Source organism: Schistocerca gregaria, chromosome 1, assembly GCF_023897955.1.
Source record: "Schistocerca gregaria isolate iqSchGreg1 chromosome 1, iqSchGreg1.2, whole genome shotgun sequence".
Lineage (NCBI taxonomy): Eukaryota > Metazoa > Arthropoda > Insecta > Orthoptera > Acrididae > Schistocerca > Schistocerca gregaria.
Genome location: NC_064920.1, coordinates 1078460563 through 1078476624, shown reverse-complemented (window position 1 = coordinate 1078476624; position 16062 = coordinate 1078460563). Strand labels below are relative to the sequence as shown.

General features: G+C 41.2%; 1 protein-coding gene across 5 annotated transcripts in view; it reads right to left on the bottom strand.

Annotated features, from left to right (window-relative positions):
• LOC126281792 (lysosomal alpha-mannosidase-like) overlaps nt 1-16062 on the bottom strand; it is a 275270-nt gene that overhangs the window by 58348 nt on the left and 200860 nt on the right. For all 5 annotated transcript variants that reach the window (XM_049981026.1, XM_049981035.1, XM_049981016.1 and 2 more), the window contains one exon: nt 3746-3968. In XM_049981026.1, coding sequence (XP_049836983.1) covers nt 3746-3968 — 223 coding nt within the window. The remainder of the gene's footprint in view (nt 1-3745; nt 3969-16062) is intronic.

Genomic DNA, 16062 nt, shown 5'->3' with positions numbered 1-16062 from the left:
TCAACAAGTACACGAGGTGTTTCCCATGCTACTGATATCCCCCAATCCTCTGTCTTTTGCATTGTACATTGCAAAGAACTGCATCTGTTTCATTTCCAATGAGTCCAGGCAATGCAACCAGAGGACTACAACAAGTGCATGGGATTTTTTGAGTGGTTTCTGCAGAAATCTGTTGCAGACCAAAGCTTCACTGTGAGTGTCCTCTTCAATTATGTGGCTGCCTTCTCACGTGAGGGTGTGATGAACGTTCCCAATCAGCATATGTTGGCAGATGTGAATATACATGCTACACGTTTGCATGCCTGACAATGCAAATCTACCCTTAACATGTGGGCTGGCATCGTCGGAATCTGTTTCATTGGGTCATGTATTCTCTTGAGCCAACTTGATGGGCACATGTATCTTGTACTCCTGCAAGAGCTTCTACCAGACATGCTCAATTATGTTCCGATCCCTGTTCATCAGCGCATTCAATTTCAACAAGACAGAAGCCCCACACATTTCAGCAGATAAGTGAAGGAACAGGTCCCTATGGACTATACACATGGCCACCATGAACACAAAATCTGTCCTCAGTCAATTTGTTTCTGTGTATATGGGGGAGGGGTGTATGTGAACGGCTTTGTGTGTGAAACACTCATTACATCACTGGAGAATGTAGTGGGCAAGTGGGCAGGATTGTTGCAGCCGCAGGATGTCTTCAAAATACACCAGGTATCTTTGAGAGAGAGAGTGCTGTTCAATGCAGCATCAGCCTGATGCATGTCTTGATGCATCTGGATAAAACTTTGAGCACCTCCTGTTGTGAGTTTCCAATAGTAGCATGTGACCGAATAACTGCAATGCCATTTTGTAGCCCTGGATGGCTACTGCATTCCCCAGTTACTATGTGATTACTGCTCCTTGTTGTATGTTCGATGTGCCATACCAGTTTGTAAACTTTTTGTGAATCACCCTGTAGAGTGCTAGTACATAATGTTAGCTGTGTCATAATCATTGGTTGTATGAGGCATGTTTTGTGATAGTGAAGATTTGATTTGAGGTAATTAAAATGAAGTGGAGGCTGGCAGGACATATAGCCACATTAATGGATGCTAGCTGTACCGAGAAAGTTCTCAGTAGATTCCAAGACATTAGGAATGTCTGAGACAATGAGCAACTGCATGATCTGTGAGTGACAATCAGGAAGTGGGTGGGCCAGTCAAGTATCTCTAAGTTCCTCAAGGAAGCAACAATGTAATGTTGGGTCTCTCATTACCATATTAGAGTATGCCATTTAGTATCCCTTCATGAATGGTATGACAAAAGGGTTTGCATACTGGTGACCATTTGGCCTCCCTTCAGCAATTGCCAAATTAGTTGCTCACCGGGCCATCCCAATCATCGCCTGCTTTTCCCTGCCAGGGTCCTCCCCCTGCCCGACCGGCGACCTAGGTCTGGGCTTTCCATTGCTGTCTGCGTCCAGTCCCTGCTGTCGGAACTGGGGTCATTCCCTCTACTGCCACCCTTCTGGGTCCGTGCACCCACGCCTCTCTGGTGTATGCCCCGGCCGTCCGTCCGCCTGGACTTGGCATGCGAAACAAAGGACTCGGTTCCACCTGTGGCCCTCCGTCGCCATTTTCTTGCGCTCCTCGCCTCATTTTCAGGCTGTGAGCCTGTCTACACTGATGGTTCCCTGGTAGATGGTCGTACTTCCTACGCTTTTGATCACGCTGCCCATGTTGAACAGCGCTCCTTGCCAGCTGGCTGCAGGATTTTTACTGCAGAGCTGGTGCCCATATTGTGCGCTCTTGAGCATATGCGTTCTTGCTCAGGTACGTCCATCGTCATCTGCAGTGACTCCCTGAGCAGCCTCCAGGCTATCGACCACTACTATACCTCTTCTCCTCTGGTATCCTTTATTCAGGAGTCTGTTTTTGCCATTACCCGCTCTGGTCGTTCGGTGGTCTTTGTTTGGACGCCAGGTCACATTGGCATCCCGGGGAACCAACGTGTCGACAGGCTGGTCAAAGGGGCGATCGACGCCCCCACTTTGGAGATCGGCCTCCCAGCTCGTGATCTGCAGCTGGCGTTGTGCCGTAAGGTGCTTGGGATGTGGCATGATGAGTGGCGTAGCCTGACTTCGCCGAATAAACTGCGGGCTGTTAAGGAGACGACCGATGTGTGGCGGTCCTCCCTGCGGGCTTCTCGCAGGGACTCTGTCATCCTGTGTCGGCTCTGCATCGGCCATACCTACCTGACGCACAGACATCTTTTGCGTCAGGAGGATCCCCCCCTGTGTCAGTGTGGGTCCCGGTTGACGGTCGCCCACATTTTGTTGGAGTGTCCCCGACTGCGCACCCTCCGGCAGACTTTTAATCTCCGGGGCACGTTGCCTTTGGTTTTATGCGACGATGCCTCCATGGCTGACGACGTTTTAAATTTTATCTGTGGTAGTCCTTTTTATGGTTCCATTTAGGGGGTCCTGCCCCTTTCCCTTTCTGTGTTTCTTGTCCTTGAGTCTCTCATTGGTTGCAGATTTTAGTGTGTATTCGGATGGTTGACTCTTTCCCTTTTTTTGTTCTCATGGTCAGTCAACCAGTCTCCGGCCCTCTTCTTTTCTTCCGTTTCTTTCTGTCCGATGTTCGTCTGTACTCTTCTTGTCTCTGCCACATTGGTGTTCTTTCAGTGACTGGGGGGAGGGGTGTCTCCTCCCCCCTTGGGGTTTTACCTGTTCCGTAAATTTTCGTCTCGCCTGTTTTTGGAATGGGGGACTGATGACCTTAGCTGTTTAGTCCCCCTTAAACATCCCAACAACTACCACCACCAGTCCTGTTGTCATATCTAACAGCTCCCCATACTGTACTGTGATGCCAGAAGTCGGGGAGGTGAGAATCTCAAGATTTGCACCTTTCTGTGAGCTTTCACCATGTCATCATGTTAGTGTTGTCATTGGCTGACCACCACAAACAGAGGTGAAATTCATTGCTGAACACCACAGTACACCACTCAGTGTCCCAGTTTGCCTTGGCTCTAGATTAGAGCTTGGCACTGTTTTTATTGCAACAACAGATTCAAGCCACATCAGTTTTCAGTTTTAACTTATTTTTCAGATCTTTTGCGAAAAGTATCATTGCCAACATTAACCCCTATATAGTTGCAAGGTAATGATAAGCTATATGGAACATAAATTACACTGTGTGCTAAGTATATACTAAACTTTATTGCTCATTAATGCATGAGTTACAATCAATGTTCAACATGTTAACAAGCTAAACATCGACTGCCACAGCACTGCTGAGGTCAGAGATACAATTCTGGCCTCCAGGCAGCGATACAGTTAATTAAGTCCCTACACCTATTAAACCACTGTTTTTATGTTTTCAGGGGCTTTTGAAAGCTGTTAAACAATGAGTTTGGTAGAACTGGGAAAAGATTACAAGTGTGCCTTGAACCACAATACCTAATGTACACGTAACAGGTCTGCAGTATAAAGAGACATGCTTTTCACTCAACATTCCTGGCAGGAAAGGGTCTCTAGCATTGTGACAGTGAAATCCACTGTGTACCAGAAAAGTACAAATTGCAGTACATTCAAATCAATACTTTAATAAAGGCAGTAATGGTGAGTAGTGCAGCTTCACTACACAAATGAAAATCATTAGACAACACCTTATGTAATATACATTAATAATAATAATATAACAAGAATGAGACATTATTATTGAATCCATTTAACTGAGTATATTGTTAGTGAATGCCGTACCTTTATATATGTTCATTCCCATGATTGTAGGTTCTGTAACTGGAGTTGCATATTGTTCATTGGGTCTGAATATGTAAGCTCCAGAGGCACGGTTCCCAGAAAATGTGCTTCCCCCACTTGCACTATTGTAAAAGAGAAAATTTTGCCTGAGGGGGATGAGTGTTCCATTCTTTTTCACTGCTTCAATCAGACCAGTTAATTCGTCAAATATTATTTGAAAGTTCTGAAACAAATATGAAGTCAGAACTAAATTTGTATCATTTCATACTAATGAAGGCAACAAATTAAACTGGAAATTTTAGTAACTTGTCAGAAAACCACTGAAGGAACTGTACTTATTATTCATTCTTTCTTCCTGTGTCACATTAGACAAGAGATCCCACACAAAGAAGAAATATTCAGGAACGTGGAAGATGTCAAGAAATGGATTGGAAGCAAAGAGCACACAACACAGTGTGCTACAGCAACTATTATGTTATTAGACAGTTTGCCTGTGTAATCTGAACTAAAATGTGGCAAAGTAGAACACTTATAATTGCACCCATTAATCAATGACACTGAGAAAACAGTAGATACCACACTGCACCACTATTTTATTCCTCTTTTCAATACACTTTTCAGCTACACTTCAAAATTACAAGGAGTGGAAAAAATTCGGAAATGACTACCAATGCAAGACATTACCAAGCCTAATACAGTGTAGGAAAATGTTGGCATTCAAAATAGTTTCCAGTCATCTTGGAATGGCTAAAAACAGGTTCTTTATAGTTTTCAAGGGACTCTTGTACCATTCTTCCCACAAAATTGAGGCAACTTCAGGTAACGGTGATGGAGGTGGATAGCATCACATACCCCACTCCCCGAAGAAGACCACAATGACTCAATAGTACTGAGATCTGATGCGTGGTGGCCGGAGACAATATATGTTCGTACTCACAGAACCACTCCTGGATGATGCTAGTTATGTGACCAGAGGTCCTGTTGTCTTGGAACACAGCATCACCACTGGGAAATAAACATAGTACCATGGGATGGGCATGGTCAGCCAAAAGTGATGACATATCCTTGGCAGTATTGCAACCTTGCAGATTAACCATGGGGTCCATGCAATACTACAATATGGCTGCCCAAATTGTCACCGAACTCCCACCCTGTTTCACTCTTGGGATGTAAACTCAGCCAGAAGTTGGAAACAGTGTGAAACATGACTCATCGGATCAAATGACATTATTCTTTCGCTTTCTTCTGTTGCCCCACAGTCCAGGCTTTATAGCTTCAGCAACATGTTTTTCTGTTACAGGCACTTGCATCACTGATGAGTGGATTTGGGAATGTGTTTCATGTTGTTTTGGTGCTAACAGGCTCCATGAGTGTGACATTCAGCATTATAGTGACTTTTGCAGCTTTTGTTCTCTTATTTTTTATTATAAATTTCTTCTGTGACTTTCCATCACGATCACACAACACAAACTTTTGGCTGTATTGTGACTTAGCAGATATATTTTTCCACTTTCCCTGTATGTGGTACTAATATTCGATACAGTGACTCTGTAAACACAAAACACTTCAGCTACATTGGTCATGGAAGCACCCACCATGTGAGCACCAACAATTTGCCCACATTACGATGGACTGAGCTCCGACATAATGCACTCATAACTATGCAGAACACTGTTCCCACTGTGATGGACACTTGCAACAGATTGAAGACACTGCTTGGGCCACTTGTGGTGTGGTTCAGGTATGCATTTCTTGTGGTGCTTACATTCTTCATAGGCTATGTTTCCCAAACCTTTAATATTCAGATAGTAATTTATGATTTGCAGTTTTTATGGCCTAATTAATTAAGCTGAGCAATTTTTATTTTACAGAAAAATTTCATATTTAAAATTTCATAATAAACAATTTCAACACCACTAATAACTTTTCCCTCAAACATTGACCTATACTAATGTAAAGTGCTAAGTAAGACAGGGAGAGGCAAAGACATTTTTCATGGACAATTCTGATGTTATTTTATGTCAATTCTGTAGCTATTTTCTACCAATTTGGGTTTTATTTGTTGCTGATTTTGGGTTTAGTTTCTGATGCCTTATTTTTGAAGCACATGTGTACTTTATTTGTGTCCTACTTCATTGTCTTTCAGTAATACATGGAAAATGAAAATATATCGATTGATTACATTATATTTATTGACATGACAAATAATGTTATTTACTTTTTAAAAAGTCATTTACATTAAATACATTAAATCAGATGATCTAAAGAAAAATGACTTTCAACAGAAATCAGTGTCACAACTTAAAAGTTCTTTTCTGAGACGTTATGCCACCAGTCCACCACCAGTTCAATACTGTGCTTGCTTGTGTGAATGAATAGTGTGTGTTTCTCTTTTTCCAATTAAGGCTGTTGCTGAAAGCTTATGTGTAAGTTTCATTGTGCCTGTCTGCTACTTAATGTGTAATCTTTATGGCAAGTAGCAACCTTTCTTTTCCTACAATGTTAGTGTTTCACTGTAGTGTGGAAACGGTCACCTGGAGTCTAAGTTTGATCAAGGGAGACAGACTACCTTCAGCACAATATCAAACATTTGAAAACATCCACACATCCTGCTAGCACAGAAAGTTGCTTTTGCACTAAACTTTGAAGGGATTTATATCCCCTCAGAATATCGTATGTGGCTGTGACCTCCCATTCTAGGCAGACACAGCAGACTCTTTGCTGTGTCAGTATTAATAGAGTTCATTATCATCCCATGGTTTGAATAAGAACCTGGAGCTGTAAACATGTGAAAACAGAGTTAATACATAGATCTGTGTCCATAACAGTTGTTGGCCTAGTCTGAAGGTGCAACCCAGAGACATAAAGAAATGTATGTTAGTTATGTTATGCCATTAACTAAAATTAACTGACCATAAAATGTATGAAATAAGTCCATTTAAGTAGACTTTCAATACTGTTATACATTTGCTCCAATTTAGGTTACATAAAATGAGACAGAGAAGAGGCAGTTGTTGAATTGTGTGAGGAGTTGTATATGAGAACTTTTGATATACTATTTTTGGTATGTAATTTATACATTACATTTTCGATTGTGATGAGCACTTGCTGTTCAGTGAACTGTAATTTTTAAGACTTAGTAAGAAGCTTTTGTTACATTTACAGATTCTCAAAACATAAAGCACTCCACGAATAAATTAAAAACTATTTGGAACACTATTTAACAAGAAACAGACTAGTCATGCATATGAAACTGAGGCTCCCAGAAAATAACACTAGCAGAAATGGTGAGATTTCAAATTGTTGGCCACTAAATTTAATGATTACTTCCTCACAGTGCCTGTAGACACTGCAATAATCAATAACAACCAACCAAATTCAGATATGTTAGATCTAATTGCGCATGTACCACCAATAGATATCACTTTCAAAAATGCAACCCCCAAGGAAATTACAATTCATCAAGTCACTAAAAAGTAGTAATTGTGCTGGCTGTGATGGTGTTTATAGCTGTATATTAAAATCTTGTTCTGACTAGATAAGATTACCCTTAAGCTATCTTTGTAATCAATCAATGACTTGGGACATATCCCCTACAGACTTAAATATATGGCAGTAACACCCATCTACAAAACTGGAGATAAACAACAGAACTTGTTAACTACCTCTCAGTTTGGCTTTCCTAAAGGGTTCTCCTAACAGAAATCAGCATAAGAACTCACTATAAGACCTCACAAATGAAGCAGAGCTAAACAAGAAAAATTGCACAGTAGGTATGTTTTCTAATCTTGCCAAACCCTTTGTGTGGATCACACTATTCTACATGGCACGCTTCAGTGTTATGGTATTGGTGGCATCGCACTGGTGTAGATCGAATCTTACCTCTGTAACAGAAAGCAGAGGGTCCAATTAAAAACTGCCTCTCCAGCATGGAAAAAAACCCTCAGAATGGTGAAATAGACCACATGATATGCTGTGGAGATTAGTCTGAATCAACTCTCATTTCTAGCCTACGCAAGTGATTGTCCAGTGATTTTAAATGGTGGTTTGAAAACTGTGATGTTTGCTGATGACACAGCCATACTAATCGAGTGTCCAGACTCCATCATGGCAGACACAGCTTAGATGGTGGCTGGACAGGCCTGCAGGTGGTTCACAGCTAACAGTTTAACTTCTCGGGAAGCTAACAGGGTGAGTACGGGGCCCAAAGACACTGCTTACCCACTTGTTTTCCAGTGCTGCAACTTCACTCTCAGCTATATCTTTTCTTGGACTTATTTTCTAGGACAGACTCCTTGCTGACCACCTAGGTCACTTGTAGGATGCCAATTACAGCTTTTCTTAACTTGTTCCCTTTTTTGGTTAACTTAAGTTTGTTACCTACCTCTGGATTCCACCTTCACTTTTTCAGAATCATTTTACAGAACATGTGGGACATGCAAGGAAGGTCACCCAGTATCCAGTATGATAGCCAGTCTTTGTAAGGGGTCGCCAGGCAAGTGTGCAGCAGTAGTGTGCTAACCATGTAGACCCTCATATAGCCGAGCTGTCACCTCTCCACATGTGCACTGGGACTGCAGGCACTGGTTCTTGTGCCAGGCGGGCTCTGCTCTAGCCGGTTGATGGGAGAGCTCTCATTTTGAGTAGGTGACAACATGACAGATATTTGGCATCGTGAAAAGGACTGAAGTTATCAGCCGGTGACTGTGAGACTCCAGTAGTCTCTTCAGAGACTGTTGTTCAATGCAGTTCATTATGGCCCAAGGAACTTCCTGTCCGAGGACACACTGTTGGAGGAAAGCAAAACAAAGCAACTTGTAGACACTCATCTACATTTACATGTATGTAAATACACTACAAGCCACCATATGGTGCATGGTGGAGGGTACACTGTACCACTACTAGTCTTTCAGTTTCGTGTTCTATTCATAAATACAGTGAGATAAAAATGAGTGCCTAAAAGCCTCCATAGGAGTCATAATTTCAATTATCTTCATAGCTCTTACATGATATGTATGCCAGTGACAGTGCACTCATTCTGCAGTCAGCTTCAAAGGCCAGTTCTCTAAATTTTTTCAATAGAGACTGTGACCTATTGGTAGAACATTTAGAAAGTGCAACAGGATTCCCATTTTATTCACAAAGCACCTCCATAATTCTCACTTGTTGATTGAACCTACTGGTAACAGATCTATCAGCCTCCCTCTGAACTGTTTCCATGTCTTCCTTTAAGATTGTACACCTCTCAAGTTCCTTTCACAGTATGCTGATACAATAGCTCCTTACTCAGCAATTGAATACAACTGCTCACTCATCAATACCTCTGTACCTAAAGACTGGAAACTTGCCCAAATCACACCAATACCCAAGAAAGGAAATAGGAGTCATCCACTGAATTACAGACCCATATTACTAACACTAATTAGTAGTAGCATTTTGGAATATACACCTTATTCAAACATTATGAATTACGTCAAAGAAAATAATTTATTGACAAATAGCTGACACAGATCCAGAAAACATCATTCTTTTGAAACACAGCTACCTCTTTATTCTTATGAAGTAATGAGTGTTACTGACAGGCAATGTCAGATTGATTCCGTATTTTAAGATTTCCAGAACACTTTTGACATCATTCCTCACAAGCAACTTCTAATTAAATTGCATGTCAATGAAGTATCATCTCAGTTATGTGACCTGATTGATGATCTCCTGTCAGAAAGGTTACATTTCATACTGCTGCAGAAGAAGGTGAGTGACACCGTAGTGTAATGTTTATGATACGAAATTGTTGCATGGAGGGTCGTGAGTTCCAAACTCACCTGTACTGTACAATTTTAATTTCTATATTCGGTTCGAGTACATTCTAGAAGTATCCACAAATGTCAAGAATCATTGTACTGGAAGGTTTTGTAGCTGTATATAAACTGTATGTGTTCTGGTCGGAGGCAGTTCGCTTCGTACTCTTATATGTGCAAGTGCTGAATAAACCTTCATTAACTGAAGTTAGCGTTAGTCTCTCATCAAATTACACCTTCTTCTAGATGACATTGTTCTGGTGGAGGCGCTGGGTATTGGAACTTGCGGTAGTGCACATTATCAATGACACAGTGGCTCCCATCAGGCCATGGAACATTTACGTGGCGAGAAACCAGAGTTCAAGCCACATTCAACAGATCACAATCTATCAGAGACAGAAGAAGAAGAGGATATTATGATGACAGCAGCTGTGTGCCACCACATGAGACATCCTTCTGGGTTCTCTGGTGATGACAACGAAGATCCAAACAAGTGGCTGAAAGTATATGAGTATATATCCAAATTTAACAAATGTCACGTGTCATTCCATTCATCAACCCATGGATCTTGTGGTGGAATGTAAGAGAAGCAAACCACTGAAGAATAACTTGGTCATCCCAGCTTCTGTTGTCTAGTGTTAAGAATGGATTCCATGAATTGTGGATAGTTAACTGTTGCCAAGAACCACAGATCCTTCCAAGACACATGTGCATAGCAAATGCTGAGCTGTTAATTGAAGAACAGCTGAGTGTCATAGAAACCTCCCATGCCGAGCCTGTGGGAAAAATTAGCACTATCACTATGAGACAAGACATTCTAGCTCGACTAACACCAGATCTAAGAACTTTCAGCATTGCAGCGTATCAGCAATCGTAATTATCTAAATAAATTATGAATAATCCGCCTTGATTGCGAAAATTCCCGGTGTTTACCCAGGTTTCAACGTGGATAACCACGCCTTCTTCAGAACAAAATAAAAACCAGCTTGCCTAAATGGGCATAGTCAATTTCTAAAATGTTGTGGGTTGTGGGTGTTCATTTTAGAAGTTGACTATGCCCATTTAGGCAAGCTGGTTTTTATTTTGTTCTGAAGAAGGCGTGGTTATCCACGTTGAAACCTGGGTAAACACCGGGAATTTTCGCAATCGAGGCGGATTATTCATAATTTATTTAACACCAGATCTCACTACGGAACAACATAAGAAGTTACTTGCCATTCTTCAAGAGTTCTCTGAATGCTTCAATCCACAGGTAAAGGGCAAATTAGGCAAATCGACAGTGAAGCACCAGATTAGCCCCGGAGACCATCAACCAAAAAGTCAGAGAGCATACTGTGTGTCAGCAACAGAACGTCGAATAATTTGCGCTGAGGTAGAGAAAATGATGAAGAATGACATCATTCAGCCTTCACAAAACCCATGGTCATCACCAGTGGTCCTCGTCAGGAAGAAGGATGGCAGTTGGTGCTTTTGTGTTGATTACAGGAAGCTTAATAAGATAACTCAAAAGGACGTTTACCCTCTGTCACGAATAGACAATACACTAGATTGTCTAAAGGGGGCTAAGTTTTTCTCAGCCATGGACATGTATTTGGGATACTGGCAATCGAAGTAGGTGAGGCTGATCGTGAGAAAACTGCATTCATCACCTCTGAGGGCCTGTATGAGTTTAAGGTAATGCTGTTTGGTTTGTGGAATGCACCAGCAACTTTTGAACGGATGATGGATGATCTTCTAAGGCACCAGAAGTGGAAGATGTGTCTCTGTTATTTAGATGACATTATAGTGTTCTTAGAGACATTTGATGAATATAAAAAAAGACTGAGGGCTGTTCTTAAGTATCTCCAACAAAGCGGACTGAAGCTTAATCCAAGAAAGTGTCTCTTTGGAGCAAAAGAAATCAAAATACTTGGACACCTTGTATCAAACGAAGGTGTGCAGCCAGACCCAGGAAAGGTGAGATTTATAGTGGGATTTCCATTCCTAAAAGTATTAGAGATGTGAGAAGCTTCCTTGATTTATTTTCATATGACCATTGTTTTATCAAAGACTTTTGTATCAAAGCCAAGCCCCTCCAAGAGTTGTTAAAAGATGATGCTAAATTTATCTCGGATGGTGCTCAACAAGTTTATTTCAATGTGCTGCAAAAAGCTCTGATAACTGACCCTGTACTTGGTCTGTATGATGAGAGAGCACCTACAGAACTGCACACAGATGCCAGCGGGTATGGTATTGGTGCTGTTCTGGTGCAAATTTCGGATGGAAAAGAGAAGGTTATAGCCTATGTTTCTACGACACTTACAAAAGCGAAGAGAAACTACTGAACTGCAGAAAGAGAATGTCTTGCTGTGATCTGGGCCATGTGCAAATTTTGACAATATCTGAACAAAAGGCCATTCACAGTTGTTACAGACAATCATTCACTTTGTTGGTTGATAGGTCTTAAGGATCCAAGAGGACGACTCACCAGGTGGGCACTACGTCTTCAAGAGTATGACATTACCATAGTGTACAAAAGTGGAAGAACACACCAAGATGCCGACTGTCTCTCAAGAAACCCTGTGCAAGACCATCAAGACTTTGATGAAGATAGTGACTGTTTCACTGCAATCCAGGATCTCTCTGCTGAACAGAAGAAAGACTCCAAGATATCTCAAATTATGCTTGCCTTAAATTGGTCAAAGGATGTGAAAGGACATTTCTTTCACAAGAAAAACTTTGATCCATTTGGAAAGAGGTGGCTGCCAGTGATTCCTATACACATGCGCTTAGATGTTCTACAGAAATTCCATGACACACCTGAGGCTGGACATTTAGTATCTATTAAGACATATGATAGAATCTGCAAGAGATTTTTCTGGTCAGGTTTATTTAGGAGTGTCCATCACTATGTTTCGCACTGTCAAGAGTGCCAGAGGAGAAAGGCAGTGCCTCAGAAATCACCTGGCTGACTCATACCAATTCCACCAGCTGAAATGCCTTCCCAGTGTGTTGGGATTGACCTTCTTGGACGATTTCCAATGTTTGCTAGTGGCAATAGATGGATTATTGTTTGCACTGACTATCTGACACGCTATGCCATTACAAAAGCTGTGAAAACAGCCAGAGCATCTGAGGTATCCAAATTCATCATGGAAGACATTGTATTAGAACATGGTGTCCCAAGGTTGTTAATTACAATCAAGGAAAAGTTTTCAATTTAATCTTATGGCAGAGATAAACTGTCGATGCAACATTACTCATCACATGACTGCCTACCATCCGCAAACTAATGGGCTTATTGAATTCCTTAATAAGACCTTGGCTGACATGCTATCAATGTTCATCAATGTTGAGCAGAGCAACTGGGCTGAGGTGCTACCTTTCATGACATTTGCGTACAACACTGCCAAATAAGATACCACAAGATTTACACAATTTTTCCTGGTCCATGGGCGCGAGGCGACTTTGTTTCTGTTACATTCTGCTCACATGGACGACGACTATGTCAGCCAGGTGTTAACCAGAGCTGAGGAAGCTTGGCAGTTAGCTCAACTCCGCATGCTGCAGGCTCAAGAAAAAGATCACCGAAGGTAAGATGCGAGCCACCGCCTTGTTGCCTACCAGCCTGGTGACCTCGTCTGGATCTTCACTCCTGTTCCGAAGGTTGGTCTCTCTAAGAAGCTCCTCAGGCCCTACTTTGGACCTTATAACGTTGTAAGACAGTTGTTTGATGTTACTTATGGAGTTGAAGATTTCGACCCCAACACAAGACGACGAAAGATCAGAGATACGGTCCACATCCTTTGAGTGAAGCCCTATAAGGATCCTGCAACCCAGGGTAAATTCGAGGCTCCAGAAACAGGCAACAAACAGAAAGGTGATGAAAAGCATAGTGGCAAAAGAAGTTCTAAGAAGATCACTGCCAAGGCGAGAATCAGTTGTTGGGAGTCGGAGTATGCAGGACTGATGACTCGTTCCCAGACTAGGAGGACGTAACACCAAGATGCTGTTCTCTTAAGGAGGGACCAATGTCACAGAAGAAGCTGAGTAGCACTGTGGTGTAGGGGTTATGATACTAAACAGTTGCATCAAGGGTCGAAAGTTCCAAACTCACATGTACTCTACAATTTTAATTTCTATATTCGGTTCAAGTACATTCTAGAAATATCCAAAAATGTCAAGAATCATTGTACTGGAATGTTCTGTAGCTGTATATATACTGTATGTGTTCTGGCTGGAGGCAGTTTGGTCGATGCTCTTGTATGTGGAAGGGCTGTATACACCTTCGTTAAGTGAAGTTAGTGTACGTCATTCATCTAATTACACTTTCTTCTATGTGACAATGTTAACTGAAAGAAAGTCATTGAGAAAAACAGAATAATATCTGGCATTCACCAAGGAAGTATTATAGGTGCTCTGCTGTCACTGATGTACATAAATGACACAGGAGACAATCTGAGCAGCCATCTTAGACTGTTTTCAGATGATGCTGTCATCTGCCATCTAGTAAAGCCATCAGGAGATCACAAGCAATTGAGAAACGATTTAGACAAGATATCTCTGTGGTGTGAAAAATGACAATTGGCTGTAAGTAATGAAAAATGTGAAGTGAGTCACCTGTACTAAAAGAAATTTGCTAAATTTTTATCAGATGATAAACAAATCTAAAGGCTATAAATTCAATTAAATACTTAAGGATTACAATTGTGAATAACTTAAATTGGAACCATCACATAGATATTGTTGTGGAGGAAAAGCAAACCAAACACTAACCTATTGGTAGAACATTTAGAAAGCACAACAGGTCTACTAAAGAGAATGGCCTACACTACACTTGTCCACCAACTTCTGGAGTATTGCTGTGCAGAGTGGGATCTGTGTCAGATGAGACTGATAGAGAACATGACAAAATCTCAAAGAAGGGCAGCTCACTTTTACCATTTTGAAGTAGGTATGAGAGTGTCACAATCATGATACATAAATTGGGGTGGAAATCATTAAAACTAAAGTATTTTTTATTGCAGCAGGGTCTTCTTTTGAAATTTCAGTCGTAAACTTTCTCCTCCAACTTCAAAAATTTTCTCTTGTCAGCCACCTACATGGTAGAAATGATCATCTTGATAAAATAAGAGAAATCAGAGCTTGCCAAGAAAGATTTAAGTGCTCATCCCCCCCCCCCCCCCCCCCACCCCCATCCCCTTCCTACAACCAGGTTGATTTGTAGGCAGAAGCTTTTCTGTCTCAAGGAAGTTTATTACATTTGAACTGAGAATATGTTCAAGAATTCTGCTGCATTTTTCCATTCACTTGGGACTTTCCACTTGGCAAGAGATTCACAATAAATGTAAGCTAGGTAAGGGGGCCAATGCCATAGAGTACTTTCTGTAAACTCAAATTGGCATTTCATCTCGACCTGGAGACTTATTTGTTTTCAACTCTTTCAGTTGCATTTCCATGGTAGGGATGCCTATTACTACATCCTCCATACTGGAATCTGTGTGACAGTCAAATGACTGTACATTCGTACAATCTTCTTGTGTGAACAATTTCTTAAATGTGAAATATAAAACTTTTTTTTGCTATCTTTTACTTCACACCAGAATGATTAATGAGTGACTGGATTGAAGCCTTAGACCCACTTAGCGATTTTATGGATACCAGAATTTTCTCACGTTTTTGGATAGATCTGTTGCTAAGGTATGATGGAGGTAGTAGTTGTAAGGTGTAAGGTGAACCACTATTTCCTAAAATTCACCCAATAAACTGAAGTCGACCATTTGCCTTCCCTACCACAGTTTTCACATGCTCGTTACACCTCATGTTGTTTTGCAATGTTATGCCCGGATGTTTAAACAACTTGACTGTGTCAAGGTGGACACTAGTAACACTGTACCTGAACATTACAGGCTTGTTCTTCCTACTCCCCCACATTAGCTTACATTTTTTCCATGTTTAGAGCTAGGTGCTATTCACTGCACTAACTAGAAATTTTGTCTAAGTCATCTTGTATCTTCCTATGATCACTTAACTTTGACACCTTACTGTACACTACAACAGCAAGCAATTACAGACTGCAGCCCACACTGTCTGCCAAATCATTTATGTATATAGAGAACAACACATGTCCTATCATACTTCCTTTGGGCACTCCTGATGATACTCTTTGTCTCTGATGAACACTTGCTGTTGACAACAAAATACTGGGTTGTATTACTTAAGAAGTCTTTGAGCTACTCACATATCAGTGAACTTATTCCATATGGTCATACCTTCTTTAACAGCCTGCAATGGGGCACCATGTCAAATAACTTCCACAAATCTAGAAATATAGAATCTGCCTGTTGCCCTTCATCCATAGTTCAGAGTATATCATGTGAGAAAAGGGTGAGCTGAGTTTCGCGTGAATGATCATTTCTAAAACCATGCTGATTCATGGACATAAGCTCAGTCTTCAGAAAGTTTAATATATCCAAATTGAGAAATGTTCAAGGTTTCTGCAGCAAACCGAAGTTAGGGATGGGGGTCTGTAATTTTATG